Source organism: Corvus kubaryi, unplaced genomic scaffold (assembly GCF_017639235.1).
Source record: "Corvus kubaryi isolate FWS band 111438036 unplaced genomic scaffold, C.kubaryi_AGA036_p1.0 37394, whole genome shotgun sequence".
NCBI classification, from domain to species: domain Eukaryota; kingdom Metazoa; phylum Chordata; class Aves; order Passeriformes; family Corvidae; genus Corvus; species Corvus kubaryi.
The window spans coordinates 5,994,451-6,008,358 of record NW_024581133.1 but is presented as its reverse complement, the minus strand read 5'-3'; the positions used below and the strand labels follow the sequence as shown (position 1 = coordinate 6,008,358).

Genomic DNA, 13,908 nt, shown 5'->3' with positions numbered 1-13,908 from the left:
TTTCTATCCATCTTATTTTTTTCCTTCATGTTGCTCTGAGTCTTCTGATTGAGAGGACCAAAACACCTTAATACAAATGTTTCAGCTTTCATCCTAGGCTGCTGTTATTTATAAAGTCCAGCATGCTGTGTCTGGTTGAAGCTGCCTCATGCTGCTCAATGGCATCCTGATGTTTACTTGTGCCTGCTGCCTTTTATACAGATACTCTCATCCTGCACTGGTACTGCTGTCTGCTTTTAAGATGCACAGTGAATGGTGATTCTCCTGTCTACATATCAAACATGATACATCCCTTTAGATTTTATATTTCCCTGTGCCCCAGGTGCTGTTATTATCAGTTCTGACATCATTCATTCAATATGATGGCTCCTGTCTTTCCTTTTATCTGTTATGGACAGGCAACTGGGAAACATTTTATCTTCCAAGCACAGCAACATATTTTCTTTAAAAAGTGACTTTTCTCTCTCTCCATTTCACTCTTTCTTGTCTAATATCTTGTGTATTATTCTTATCCTCAATCTCTTTACTATGCAATCCTGTTCAGTTTTGTTTTTCCAGTGTTTCTCATCCCCTGCCATTTTTGTACCTTTGTGGGACACAGGCTCACTGCAGTCAACTGAAAGGTTCCATTTAACTTATAAAGCCTCAGGTTAGGACTGGGTAGGATCTCTCCATCCATACACATGGCTTGTGCAGAGTTTTGTGTCGTATCTGAGGTTACTTTGCCCTCAAAGACAAGGATGTCCTGGCTGTTTAATAGTAGAGAGGGCAGGACTACAACAAACAGATCAGATTTGTGAACAAGAGAAACTCAGTTTAACTATTTTGGATATCTCTGGGTAATGCACTTGGGTTGAAGATACGTAACAATTATCAGAATTACAGGTACTTTGTATAGAGACAAAGAAGTGGGGGTTTTTAAATTGGAATTCTTTCTGGAAATTGTTTTTGTAGTCTTGCTAGTGCTGCAAAGGAAAAAAGACATGTAAAGCATTTAAAGGAAATACAATAGCTTGGAAATGTGTTGTAAGAAATGCCTTTGATTTGTGTAGTGAATTTCATTAAATCCTGCCAAACATTCAAAGCCAGTCTCAGGTCTCCAGTCCCTTTATTTGCTATCAGCACTTGAAATCAGCTTAATATTTTACCTTCACCCTTGGCTGCAGAGCATAACAGGCAAAACCATTATCTATGCATGTCATCACTATCAGGAAAGACAGAGAAGAAATGAAGGGATAAGGAGAAACAGGACTGGCAGGGAACAGTCATGTTCAAAAGTAAACAGATTTTAGCAGTATGAAGGAAGGACAGAGCAGGGTGGGAAAAATCAGCCTCTTGTAACTAAATTTAAATTCTGCATCTCCATAAGAGCTGTGCATAGAGACAAGCTGAGAGCTAATATTTAAAGGTTTAAATGAGCAGAGATGTTAATCTTTGAAGGGACAAAGCTGAATTTTGTCCCCTAGCTCTTGCTTTTATGCAGAGATGTTACCTTCTTTCCATACAGTTCTTAAGAACTTTCAAATTACTGTTTTAGAGTTGGATTGCACTTTTTAAACTTGCTAAGCACAGCAGCACCTGTGGACTGCAGAGCTGGGGATTGTCTTGTCATAGTCACCTCTGAAAAAAATCACAGTTTGTGTCAGAGCAACAGAATTGGTAAATTGTATTATGGACCTGATTAGGAGTTTTTCTCATGTGACAGATCGTGGGATTTCTTTATAATTACTGAAGAGATAATGAACCTTTTTATAAGCTTTTAGTTTAGTCTGAAAAATAAAAATTGCATTTGGTAGTGGTTTAATGTTAGTCTCTGTATTCACTGAGTCCTTTTAGAAGCAATTCTCAGCTGTTGTTATTTCTACTCCCCTTTATGCTGGACTCTTCTGGTGTGTACTAAGGCATTTTAGCAGAGGGGAGTGTGGATGGTTTGAGTAGGCATAAACTAATACAGATTCCCACAGGAAAGGGGGGAATAGTCTGTTTGTGGGGTGACCTGTGGCATTGTTGAAAACTATTTCTGTGGGTCTGAAACAACAAGACTCCCTTCTGGTTTTTCTTTTTGATAGCAAATTAAAGCATGGGAATTCAAGGACAGCTATCATTCTTTCTTTCAGAATGAAAATTCTGTTGTTATTTTCAATTAGTTTTGCTCCCTGGTACAGTTGTGATGGAGGAAGATATCACAGTCTTATTCAAGGAAGCGTTTGGGTTTTATTTTTTTTGCTGGTCACATTGGATAAAGATGAGTTTCTTTAGGCAATTCAGTGACTTTCTCTGTGGTATTGTACCTATCGAAGGCAAACTGTGTAAGCACACAAATTCTTGGCAGAAATACAGCTGCTCATCTCAGTTGAGCAGCTGTTGTCCTGAAGATCAGGGGAGGTGAGCCTAAAGGTAACTTTATCTGAAGAGCCCTTAAGAAACTCAACAGAAACTGTCATGTTTTCGTGCAGAATTTTTGGCAGAAGCCTCCCAGCAGCATTTGTTGACTTCCCAAATGTTAGCTATTGCTAGTGTTTTCTGATTTGTTGAATGAGTAACATGGGAACTATGGATTATGAGGAAATAAGGGAATTCAGATAACTGAAACTAGAGTAAACTTGGAATGGATCTTGTGGTGTTGCCAGAAACCCCAAGATGCCATTAAAGACACTGCTTTTCTGCATTAAAGATGTATAAAAAATTCTTAGTGAATCTTATTATTTCTTTGTCTTCCATTTTTAACCAGTTCTCCATTATTCCCACCTCTTTAAAAAAAAAAAAAAAAGCATTCCTCCTTTTTGACCCTTTTTTTTCCAAGCATTAGGCAAGGCATTGATAATGCTCAAGATGCCACGTGCAGCACACCCTAACCTCTGTCAATACAAAGGCAGAACCCATCTCTATGAGTACATTTATATTTTAATTTGCTCTAGGAGGTTGGTGCAGCAAAGCTGGATGCAGCTCCACAGCTAGAAATTCATCCAACATTTAGGATGTTCTAATTTTTTTTTTGAAGAAGAAGCATCCCAAGTTTACAGTGCCACCAGAAGCATTCTAGTGGATAATTTGGAGATGATGAAGACCTACCACAATATCTCATAACGCTGGAGGGTTGATTCCTGAATTTTATCACCACACCGTGATTTGAAAATTATCAACCAAATTACAGCAAATCCTTTGAAGAGTGTAAGGCTCTGATCTACATAGTCACTAACGAGGGAGATTAGTTGAATTTTTCAAAATTGCACAGTGCTGTACTGCTCCACATGGTCAAATATCCTGCACAATCTTCCACTGATCACTGAGTCAGTAAGAGAGTATGTTGTAACTAACTAAGAGAAACGTTTCCTCAGTGCAAATCTGGGATCCTCACTTAGCTTTTTATCCAGCCTTTGCAGTGAAGCTGGGTAATTGTTCTACATAATGCTCTAGCAGGCACCATGATTTCTGTGATGGGCTTTAGATAGAGACATTTCCAGTGAGTAGAGAAGCTTAAATGAGACACCCAGCTCATCTCATTTAAGTACATTCATATTTCAGACTGGTCAATGAGGTTTGAGTGCCTGTCTTCAATTAGAATGAGTAGAAGTTGTACATGCTTGTTTGCTCTGGGGGTTTTGAGAATTCATAGCACAGAATTTAGAACATTTCTGAAGACTCTTTTTCTACATGGTCTTTTGATTTGTGCCTCCTTAGCAAAATGAAAACCTACATTTATGCGCAGGACTGCAATTATGTGAACCTTAGAAGGAAAGGAAATTGTAAAATTCTTATACTATAATCACCTGTGAAATATAATAGGGATTATTGGTTAATTCCAGCTCAGTGTTATAATAAAACCATTATATCTTTGTTCTATGGACATTCCCCGTCCTTGTGCTAGGGCTTGCCAGGATTGGAAACACTTTGGAATCAGCTGTTGTTTTGGCAGTTTGTGATGTGTTGCTTTCTGATTTCAGCCACCGTTGTTCGCTGAGTGGGGATGATCTCAACAGGCAGTGGCTGACACCCAGTTCCCAGCTGCATCCAACAATTTACCACACCAAAGGTCTCCTCTATTACCTGCGCAGCATCGGCCGGGCTCCTCTGGTGAGTCTCTTCCAGGTTTTTTTTGTGGGATTCTGTGAGTGGATTGATTATTGTACTTGTGTGAACAGTCTTGTTTCGGAGCTGGAGTGATTTGGGAGCATCACGTGCTGTTATGCTTTCATCTTATGGAATTGTTTTGAAAGCCTTGAATATTTATTACCTCTTGAATCTTCTAACCAGCAACTCCAAATTTCAGAATCCCTGTATACCAGGAATAAAGATGAGAAAATGAATTCCTTAAAGCTCTTTATATCCTCAAAGTACTCCAACTAAGCTAAATATTATGAGTAGGTTATTGCTATCTTCATGGAAGCGTTAGGAGAAATTCCAGAAAGATGTAGTCTAAATGGGCTATGCTGAAGCCCATGCAATCACAAAAACAGAGGAAGCAGCCCTCAAAGGGTGTGAACTTTGATGCTGCTTTGGTGATGGGAAGAAAAGGACTGGGTTTTGGGGCTACCATAAATTCATGAGATGGGTCTCGTCTCAAAGCTGCAACTGGGACAGGGCTGGGATCCATCCCATCTGCTTAGTTACCCAGCAGGAGGAAAAGATAGTTCTGAGACCTCAGGAGGAAAACCACAAGGAGCTTCACATGGTGACAAACAGGTGTGGATACACGGACTGGCAGGTTTGTTGGGGATAGCTACAGCAGGCAGGAAATGTCCAAGTGCACCAGAGTCCTTCTGGGTTTGGTGAGAAAAGCCCCAAACAGGGTGAAAATGTCTGTGAGCTTCTCTAGGAGAATTCTTGCAGTAATTTGGTTTTTGTCTAAGCTGACAGCCCTGAAATTTGTCTCTGTAGGCTGAGGAATATTGTGGAAACTCATCTCAGAGTTGCAAATTGAGTCACCAACATTTTCCTTTGGTTCAGAGCAGTGTAGGATGAGTCTTGTTCTACCTTGTAATTTGCTGTCTGGTCTCTTTTAGTACACGGCCCTCCTTGTCATATTCAGGTGCACAAAGTTGAATACTCAGTACAAGTTTTCATCATTGTTGAGTGAAGGGAGACTATTGATTCTACCATCTCTCTCACTCACAGACTGCATGTCAGACTTCATAAACTGATTTTCCTTTGCCTTTGAAGAGTGCATTGATTTTAGTTTATACATTATCAAAAATGCCTTTTCCCTCCTTCAGAAGAGAGCTTGGGGTGGGGGGGAGGTTTGTTTGTTTTGTTGGGTTTTCTTTTAACCTCTAAGATCCCATGGAGCTAAATTCACTGATAGCCAAATGATTTCTGTGAACTGATTTGGTTTAACTTAACCCAGGGATGTGCAAACACTTTTTCTTTAAAGTGATGAAAAGCTGCTTGAAGGAGAAAAGCAAAGAACTTTAGCAGCCCTTCAAACCAAAACCCACTTCAACACTTTAGTTAACAAAAAAACATCCTGTTAGGTGCTGGGGTTTTTTTGCTTCCCTTTTTGGCTGTGGGAACCCTAATGGGACCAAGGGACTGGATGTGCTGGGACGTTGCTGAGAGTCTCATCTCTAGTGAAGAGCAGGATGCCCTAAAGGAGGAAAGAACTTCCAATGGACCAGAAGGCTGTGAGCAGAGTTTGCTGCCTCTCAAAGGCATTATTTCAAGCTTGGAAACAAGCATGGCCCACAAGGATGTGCTCATTGAGAGGAAAAAACCCTTAAGCATGTCAAAACTGGCATTTAATGTCCTGTCACAATGTTATTAAGGGGAAAAAAAAAAGACTTTACATGGAAAAAAAAAGAAGTTTCAAAAAATTCTGTTTTCCAACAGATTTTCTTGCTTTCCACTTTATATATAGCTTTTCCTTTATTTTAAAAGGTACTTGGTTCTGTGACTCATAGGGAGGGTTGTTTTTGAGCTAGAAGGCAGTCCTTACCTTTAGGATGATCAGTGCTGATAAATAACTTTAAATAGATTAAAAAATTGTGCATGTCTTTGAGTCATATCCCAGTGAGTGCAAGCTTGGGAGTCTGACTGGTTTGTGTGTCTCAATGTCCCAGCCATATGGAAGGACAGGCTGGAGAAAAAGCACTGGGAGATGCCAAGTTTGCTCAGTGTTTGCCCAGACATATCCCAGGAAGAATTCTGTTTTGGGTGCTCAGACTCCAAGATATCTCTTAGCCTTGGCTGAATGGTGAGACATAAGCTACCCTGTCGTGTGAAAATCAGGCAGAAGGATGTACTATAGAGAATAATTGAGTATAAACATTGGGAGTGACTGCAGTATCCAGTCAAATTAATTAAAATGTAGTGCTATGCAACTTGCAAATAGAATGAAAGTGTTTTCAGTGTCACTGACGCTTCTACTGTGGAAGCTAGTGACACTCAGCGAAAGATTCCATGGCCTGAACCAGCTGCCAAATTACAGAACCTGGCCTTGGTAATCATTTACCAGTAAAGAAGTCTCATTCCAGACCTGTCACTAAGGTTTCTTGAGGTGCAGAATTATAGACCTGCTGCTGATCAGGCAGCCCCACTCTCTGATCATCCCTGTGTGGTTTCTGATAAATAATGTTTTAGGCAGATAATATATTGGTTTTTGTGTGTTGTAATTCTGTAAATTGGAAGGTAATTGATACCCAATTGAGCTGAGTTCTCTGCCTTGAAATGAGACAAAAGCTGTAAAATCCTCTTTGATATTCATAGAAATACATCCTAGATGGTAACTCTGGTTAACCTAAGCTATGACTGTATTGCTGATAGCTTAGATGAAACACTAGCTGGAAAAATGTGTCGTTAAGAGAATTAATAAATGCAGCTCTTTGGAAGGAGGCATTCCAGGATAATTGTGCGTGGATCAGAGTTGTTGCTGGGTAGGTGGCTGTTCACATGCTTCAGGTGTGGAACCTGCAGGCCCCCAGCCCCACAAAAAGATCTGGAGATGAGTGGTGGTATGGGAAGGGAAGCTTACAGGACAGAAAACAAAGGAAGCAGCAGCATGCAAGTTCTGGGATGTGTATAATTGTCCACCTGACTGGTTATTATGTGTGCCTCAGCCTCTCCAGTACGGCACTGTCAGAGGAGCTGGGAGAGTGTATGTGCTCGGATCCCAGATAAATAAACTCCCTGACATGCTGCAGCTAAACTTAGTTACTGTAGAGCTGGTAAATAAGCAAGCTAGGGTAAGTCTTGCCCTAAGAGTTGGTGGAAGAAGCTCATGTTCTCCATCTGTTTCTCCCCTCTCATGTATGTATTTAGGTAAGAATATGGGTGGGAGTGTTGATCTGCAGGAGGGTAGGAAGGCTCTGCAGAGGGACCTGGACAGGCTGGATCCCTGAGCTGACAGTGAGTGGATGTCAGACTCTCCTCCCAAGCAGGAATTGACAGGACAAGAGGAAATGGCCTCAAGTTGTGCCAGCGGAGGTTTAGATTGGATATGAACAAGAAATTTCTTCTCTGAAGGGTTATCAAGCATTGGCACAGGCTGCAGAGAGCAGTGCTGGAGTTGCCATCCTTGGAGGTATTTAAAAGATCTGCACTTGTGGCACTTGGGGACAGGGTTTAGTGGCGGCAGTGTTGGGTAATGGTTGGACCTGATGGTTTTAAAGACATTTTCCAACCTGAAAGGTTCTATGATCCTATTTTTTCACCCCATATTTTTCCCCCATCTCTACATGGACCCATAATTTTTCTCCCCCTTCCTATTCATTTGTCTCCAACAAATAAGTCCTGGAAAACTGTTTCAATGAAATCTTGGTGCTCCTTTCTCCTCAATAGTGAATGCTGGTTTAAAATGAAATAATTCCTTCTCTTTAGAGATTCCTATATTTTAATTGACAGATTCCTGAACATTCCTGATTAAGACATGGCGAATATATGTAACAGCCATGTGTACACTGACTTCATATCTCAGAGGGCACTGAGATTGATTATTCTCTTAGACTTGGGTCAATATTTACCTCTTGGGTCATTAAATTGTGATTTTCATTTCCATGGGAATCAATATCTGCCTATAAAGGCAATCAAAACTTCCTCTAAAACTGGGAATGTGCCTTGTGCCTGGTTTGTATGACAGCTGACATGAGAGATGGATTGGATAGACAGGTAGATTAGTGTAGAATGAGATTATTTGCCTTGAATAGGGGTCATTTTCTGTGCTTGACTTGCAGGAATTCGTGCAAAGATCTGACAATACCATTGCACAATTATATTTTCCTGAAAATTATGTAGCATGGGTTTTTAAGTTAAAGATGACAAAGCAATGATTAATCGCTTGGGAAGGCATAGATTTCAAATCTCATGAGGATAAAGCTGGAATTAGGAATTTAAAAGCAGAAAGAGCCTGACAAATTGCTCCATTGTGGTATCAGGAGTTCCCATGAACTCTTAGGTCCCTGAGTTGCCATGGATTCTTGCACAAGTGTCATGTTTATTTCTGCTGCAGACAGAAGTGCACTAGGCTTGACTCTGGACCCCTGAGATCATGTCAGACCAAATAAATAAACCAAGATACAAGTGACTAATGACGTCTGACACAGGTCAAAGGCATGGCCCAGAGTCTAAGCTTCTGCGAAGACACCTAAAAAAAAAAAATTGACACCTCCCTGCCACAGTCTAATAGTGCTTATTATGATGAACCAAGAAACCTTTCCAATGTTCAAGATTTTGCCTCGTTTTTTCCTCTCTGTAGGTGTTCTGTGACTACCATGGGCACTCCCAGAAAAAGAATGTGTTTCTCTATGGCTGCAGCATTAAAGAGACGTTGTGGCAAGCAGGCTGCATGGTTGACACAGCAGTTGTCACGGAAGATGTTGGCTACAGGGTAGGTCCACTTGGTTCCTTCCTTAATTCCCAGTCTGTATGTGCTTACATATTCAAAATATTTAAGATAAGGTCACCTCAGAAATTTTGGCGATAGGGTGCAAGCTTTCCTTGCTCCAGAGGAATAGTGGTCCAGCGAGTTTAGTCACATGTAATATCCTCATGCACCAGGTATAAGGGACCCATCTACTGACAGTATATTTGCTATTTATTTCATTTTAGTAAAATGATGCACTATAACATTTGGCTGCAGGCTAATAGGACGGACATATTTTTGTGTGGTGTATAATTTCTAAATATACATACAATTTTGTCCTCACTACCCTTCCCATTATACAAAAATAAATAGGAATTATGTAATGTTAACTGAGAAAATAATGGTGTTCCACAGTCCTGCTCAATTGAATTTCTTCATCACAAAATGCTCCTGGTTCCACTGAAAACACAAGATAATTGAGTGGATGCCAAACAAATGTAACATAGTGAACCTATCTCTAGAGCAAGCATTTGGTGTCATACCTAGGAATTTTTTTTTAATTTGAACAAATTCTAAATTCTATTTTATTTCTGCTTCATGGAAATTTCTTGTTCATCAAACTGTTCTTTGGATTTCCTTTTCAACTCTCTTTTTTTTTTGTGTCTGTTTAAATTATGTTTTCCTATTAAACAAGCTTTTTCAGGAAAAAGAGATTTTATAAGCTCCAATTCTACTCTTAAAAAATGTTAATTTCACAAAACATTAATTGTAGCCTTAAACTGATTATAGAGTTATAGCTTGGATCACTCAAACCTGAAAGAGGTTGAAAAGTCTTTGTCAGTTTATGCCTCTGTATAATTTTTGCTACTTCAGCATAAATACTCGTTATCCTTCCATGAGACTGTCGTGTTTTCCGAGCTCATCTTATGGAGCTGCACACTGAAACTTTACTGGAGGGCTCCAGCATCGTCTGTGAGGGGTCTCTGGGCAAACATTGATTCCTGAGGAAAGCAGGGAGGGTTCTCATAGCCAGGGCATCTTTGGCTGTGTTTGAATTCCAGGGGCTTGCGAAGGCAGAGGAGGGCTCGCTGCTGCACAGACAGAATTCAAATGTTACTGTCAGTGTTTGGAGCCTGACCTGAATCTGCAATGAAGAAAGGCTCCAAGGCTGTCCAAGAACACTCTGCAGTGGCCCATAAGAAAGGTTTTTACTGCTCAAATCCTTTCTTTTGCACTAAATGGGAGGTGAGCGCTTGCTGCAGGTCCAGACAATGGGTCACCCTCTCCCTGTTTAGGCTGGGGAAACTGGGTCTGTAGTGGGACACATCTACAATGGCAAACTGGCAGATACCCAGCCCTGCCTCAGACCTGCTGCCTTGCACTGTTTGCACAGGTTTCTTTCCTGCCTCCTCCAGGTAATGGGAATTAATCTGGCTTCCATGATTGATTTTCCTCCTCAGGAACAGAAACCAAATACCTCAAGAAAATTATGGGTTTTGGAAGAGCCTTTGCCTCATACGTTATAGATTCAGCTGTAGCCCTTGGCAATGTACAGAGTCCTCCTTGCCTTTAATATTTGGTGGCCTTGGGTGCCTTGCACAGTGTTGGCATTGTAATCCCAACCTTTTGATAAACATTCCAGGCTCCTTTGACAGCAATCTCTGCAGGCACATTAGTAAAGAAATAAAATTCCATTCTTTTCAAATGGGATTGGAGGTTTATGGATGGGATCCCGTGTGAGTGGAGCAGCTTCCTTTGCTGTCACACATGATAAATCCAGACGTGTGAGAGACACGGAACACAGTCACACTGCTGCACTATCATAAAAGCATCCTTTAAAGGGATGTGTTTGCATGCAAAATATACTATTGAAAGATAATTAATGAGAAGAATCAATAGAGAAGAAAGAGCCATTAATGTGAAATTCAGTGAATGCAGGTAAAATGAAAAGAATATTAAATTCGGGTTTGCTAATGCTTCTAAATGAGTCCTGTGTACAGAGACATTACTGTTATCTGCCAGTATTTTTATTTAATTAAAAGATTGATTATGCAGGTAATTTGAATTTCTTTAAAAAGCTAAAGTGGATTAGGGTTCTGATTATTGTATTTGATGTGATAAGTTTACAAAATTTTGGGTGTGGGTTCAGATAAGGGTACATGGAGTTCACATACAGTTTAACTGGGTCTCATGGTTGTGCTGAGGCTTATAAACACCTGAACTGTATGGCTCCGCTGCTTTTTTTTTACTTCCTGCTTAGTCAAAACTCAGGAGAACCTGGAAGCTGTGCATGAAACTATAAAATTTTGTGATCTTTGTGCAGGAAGTGGCAGCCTGAAGTCAGTGCAGAAATGCTGGATGCTTTGTCAAAGGCAAGAAGTGAATTTTCAAGGTTTCTCTGTTCAGTGTGCCCACAGGAAAGAGAGTGCTGCAGTTCTCAGTAACACACTGGAGATCTTGGCTTAAGAGCGAGGCTTGAGGTGGTCTCAGATTTAAAGTGAAATTTTTTGCTTTGTTCCAGTTTTCTCTACCTCAGTTTTTTCATCTGAAAAATGGACCTTTTATGGAACTGGAGGGGACCAGTGATGACTGCAGCCAAAATATACTGAAAAATGAAATATGTATAAATGAAAGATATGTACGGTTAACTAGTTTACAAGAGATACTGCAAAATAATTTAGACCGAATATGTATCACTCATATCGAGCGTGTTTAAGGAAAAGACATTATTCAGTCACTTTCAAACCAAATATTCACATAGAGTGATGTGAAGTAAAGCCTGAAAGAATAGAACTACAGTTCCTCAGAACTGGTGAAACTGGTGGTTATTGGAAAGTGAAATTAGCTGGTTGGTTTTCACTACCCAGACTGAATGAAATTCAAGGGTAAATGCCACTAGCAATATGTTGGAACTCCTTCTGTAGGATTCCATTTGGTTCAGGTGCTTTAAGAAAGCTGTCATAAAACAAATAATGAATGTTTTAATTTTGCTTGGTCTCCCCTAGGTGGATCAAATGGTGTTTTGGCACATGTTGTGGTTGGTGTAGCAGCACTGAAGTTCAGGCACACACAGACATAGCCCACATGCATGTGTATGTGTATATACAGTATCCAACAGTCCAGTCTATTCATTAGCACTAGGTGTGCTCTATGTAGCTGTTATCTGTTTTAATAGAGTGTAAAAATAGCACATTTAGCCCTCTGTAATGACTAAGTAATTGTTGCCTCTGTACTGATGGAATATTTGATACTTCAGGCGTGTTTATAGACTTTGTAGGGAAATATGATTTTGAGAGTAAGAAAATCACTCAGGGCTAAGATGTGATATTTGCTGGTTTTATTATTACTTTTTATTGTGATTCTTTAAGTGAACTATATGAAATACATTGTTTGGACTTGGAAGAGAATATTTTGGTTTGTTTCACGATGCAAGTTAGTTAAATGCTGAGCTTTATTTTCACATAATTATGTGTGACCTTCTTTGAGAAAACACATCCTCTTTCTCTGCTCTGTACCAGCTTCAGACAAAATTCCTCTCGTAACTCAATCCCTTGTCAAACCATGGATTTATGGTGGGAGGAGATAGAACTGTAGAGGGGAGAATAGGGATGTCAGGTACTGAGCTGTGACTTGGCAGCTCAGCGGGAAAGTGTAGGTTGGTTGAAGCAACTTGAGAACTCTGACTTTAGCAGTCCCAGACTATTGGGTGTGCAAATGTTTGATTTTGAATGATATATGTCAAGTCTACTAGGAAGTTTGCATTTTACTATTTGGAATGCAACAAATGTCAGAATCGGAGAGTTTCACATGGGGACATAATGCACTGGTTGGAGCTCTCAGTAACTATCTATGGATCCATTTGATTATGGACACATTAAAACACAGGTCTGTGTGTGTGTATGATGTCAACACGTTCACATCTGTGCCATTCATTTTCTCATAGACTCTTCCCAAAATCCTGGATAAAGTGGCCCCTGCATTTGTCATGAATAGCTGCAGCTTCCTGGTGGAGAAGTCCCGGGCGTCAACAGCCCGGGTGGTGGTGTGGAAGGAAATGGGGGTGCTGAGGAGCTACACCATGGAAAGCACCTACTGCAGCTGCAGCCACGGACTCTACAGAGTGAGTAAACCTTTCAAAAACCCTGTTCCACCCTCCTGGTGCACATCTCGTGAGCTTGGATGGTGAAGATGGCCATTGTCTGCTCTCTCCAGACTTGTGTAGCCAGAGTTTCTTTTCAGGGGCACCTCATTCTTTTACCTTCCATGCCAGGAAAGCACAGTCCCTCTCTGAGGTTTCATTCAGCATTGAAATAAAAGGAAAGTCCAGTCTGCAGCCAAAAGCACTGAGCTGGAGAAAGGAATGTTTTGGGGATGATATAGGGCACTTATCCTTACAAGGGCTTTCACAGTCTTGTAATAAAAATTCTGGCAGGTCATATGGACATTTTTGAGCCTAATTCTAAGGTAATTAACTGGAATACTCGTTGGTACAGGCTCACTGCCTGAGCATTCACCTGGCTAAATTTAAGAGCCTGCATTGAAAATCCTGCATTTAGAGTTGCCTGCTCCTGACAGGCAGAGGTAGCCAATCTAAGGCTACTTTTGACAGATGTCAATAAATTCAAGCTATGCCTGAGACTGTGATCTAGACGGACCCAAATTCCACATCAAATGAGGTTGGTACAAAGGGCTGTACTTGTACCAAATGCATCAGGTGTCAGTCTGGGAGATCTTCTGGCAATTTTTAAGCATATGGGATAAAGTCTGGTAATTGTATTTGAGTGATCATAATTCTTCATTCGTTCAAATGATGAATTTTTTTGCTTTTTCTTATTCCAAACCTGTTGCTTTCATTTGAAAGGCTTCTACATTCCACCTCATTTCTTCCACTAGGGAGCAATCCTTATCTGTACAACATTAATAAGCAGTTAAGGATCCTGAAAGACCCTTAAGGAAAGAGCCATTATTACAAATAACAATTAATTAATAAGACATTCAAATTATTATCTTTGTAAGCTCTATACTAATCCTTTTACCTCTCTGTAGCATGTAGCAGGAAGTATTCAGCTGCTGTTTTAACCATGCTTTCCTATACACACATCAATTCCAGGACA

The 13,908-nt window shown here is 40.3% G+C and overlaps 1 protein-coding gene across 1 annotated transcript in view; it reads left to right on the top strand.

Annotated features, from left to right (window-relative positions):
* The window catches only part of AGBL1 (AGBL carboxypeptidase 1), a 276,286-nt gene that overhangs the window by 137,488 nt on the left and 124,890 nt on the right, over positions 1 to 13,908 (top strand). Inside the window, exons 19-21 of the mRNA XM_042039542.1 lie at positions 3,945 to 4,074; positions 8,687 to 8,818; positions 12,738 to 12,914. Of these exons, the coding sequence (XP_041895476.1) occupies positions 3,945 to 4,074; positions 8,687 to 8,818; positions 12,738 to 12,914 (439 nt within the window). The remainder of the gene's footprint in view (positions 1 to 3,944; positions 4,075 to 8,686; positions 8,819 to 12,737; positions 12,915 to 13,908) is intronic.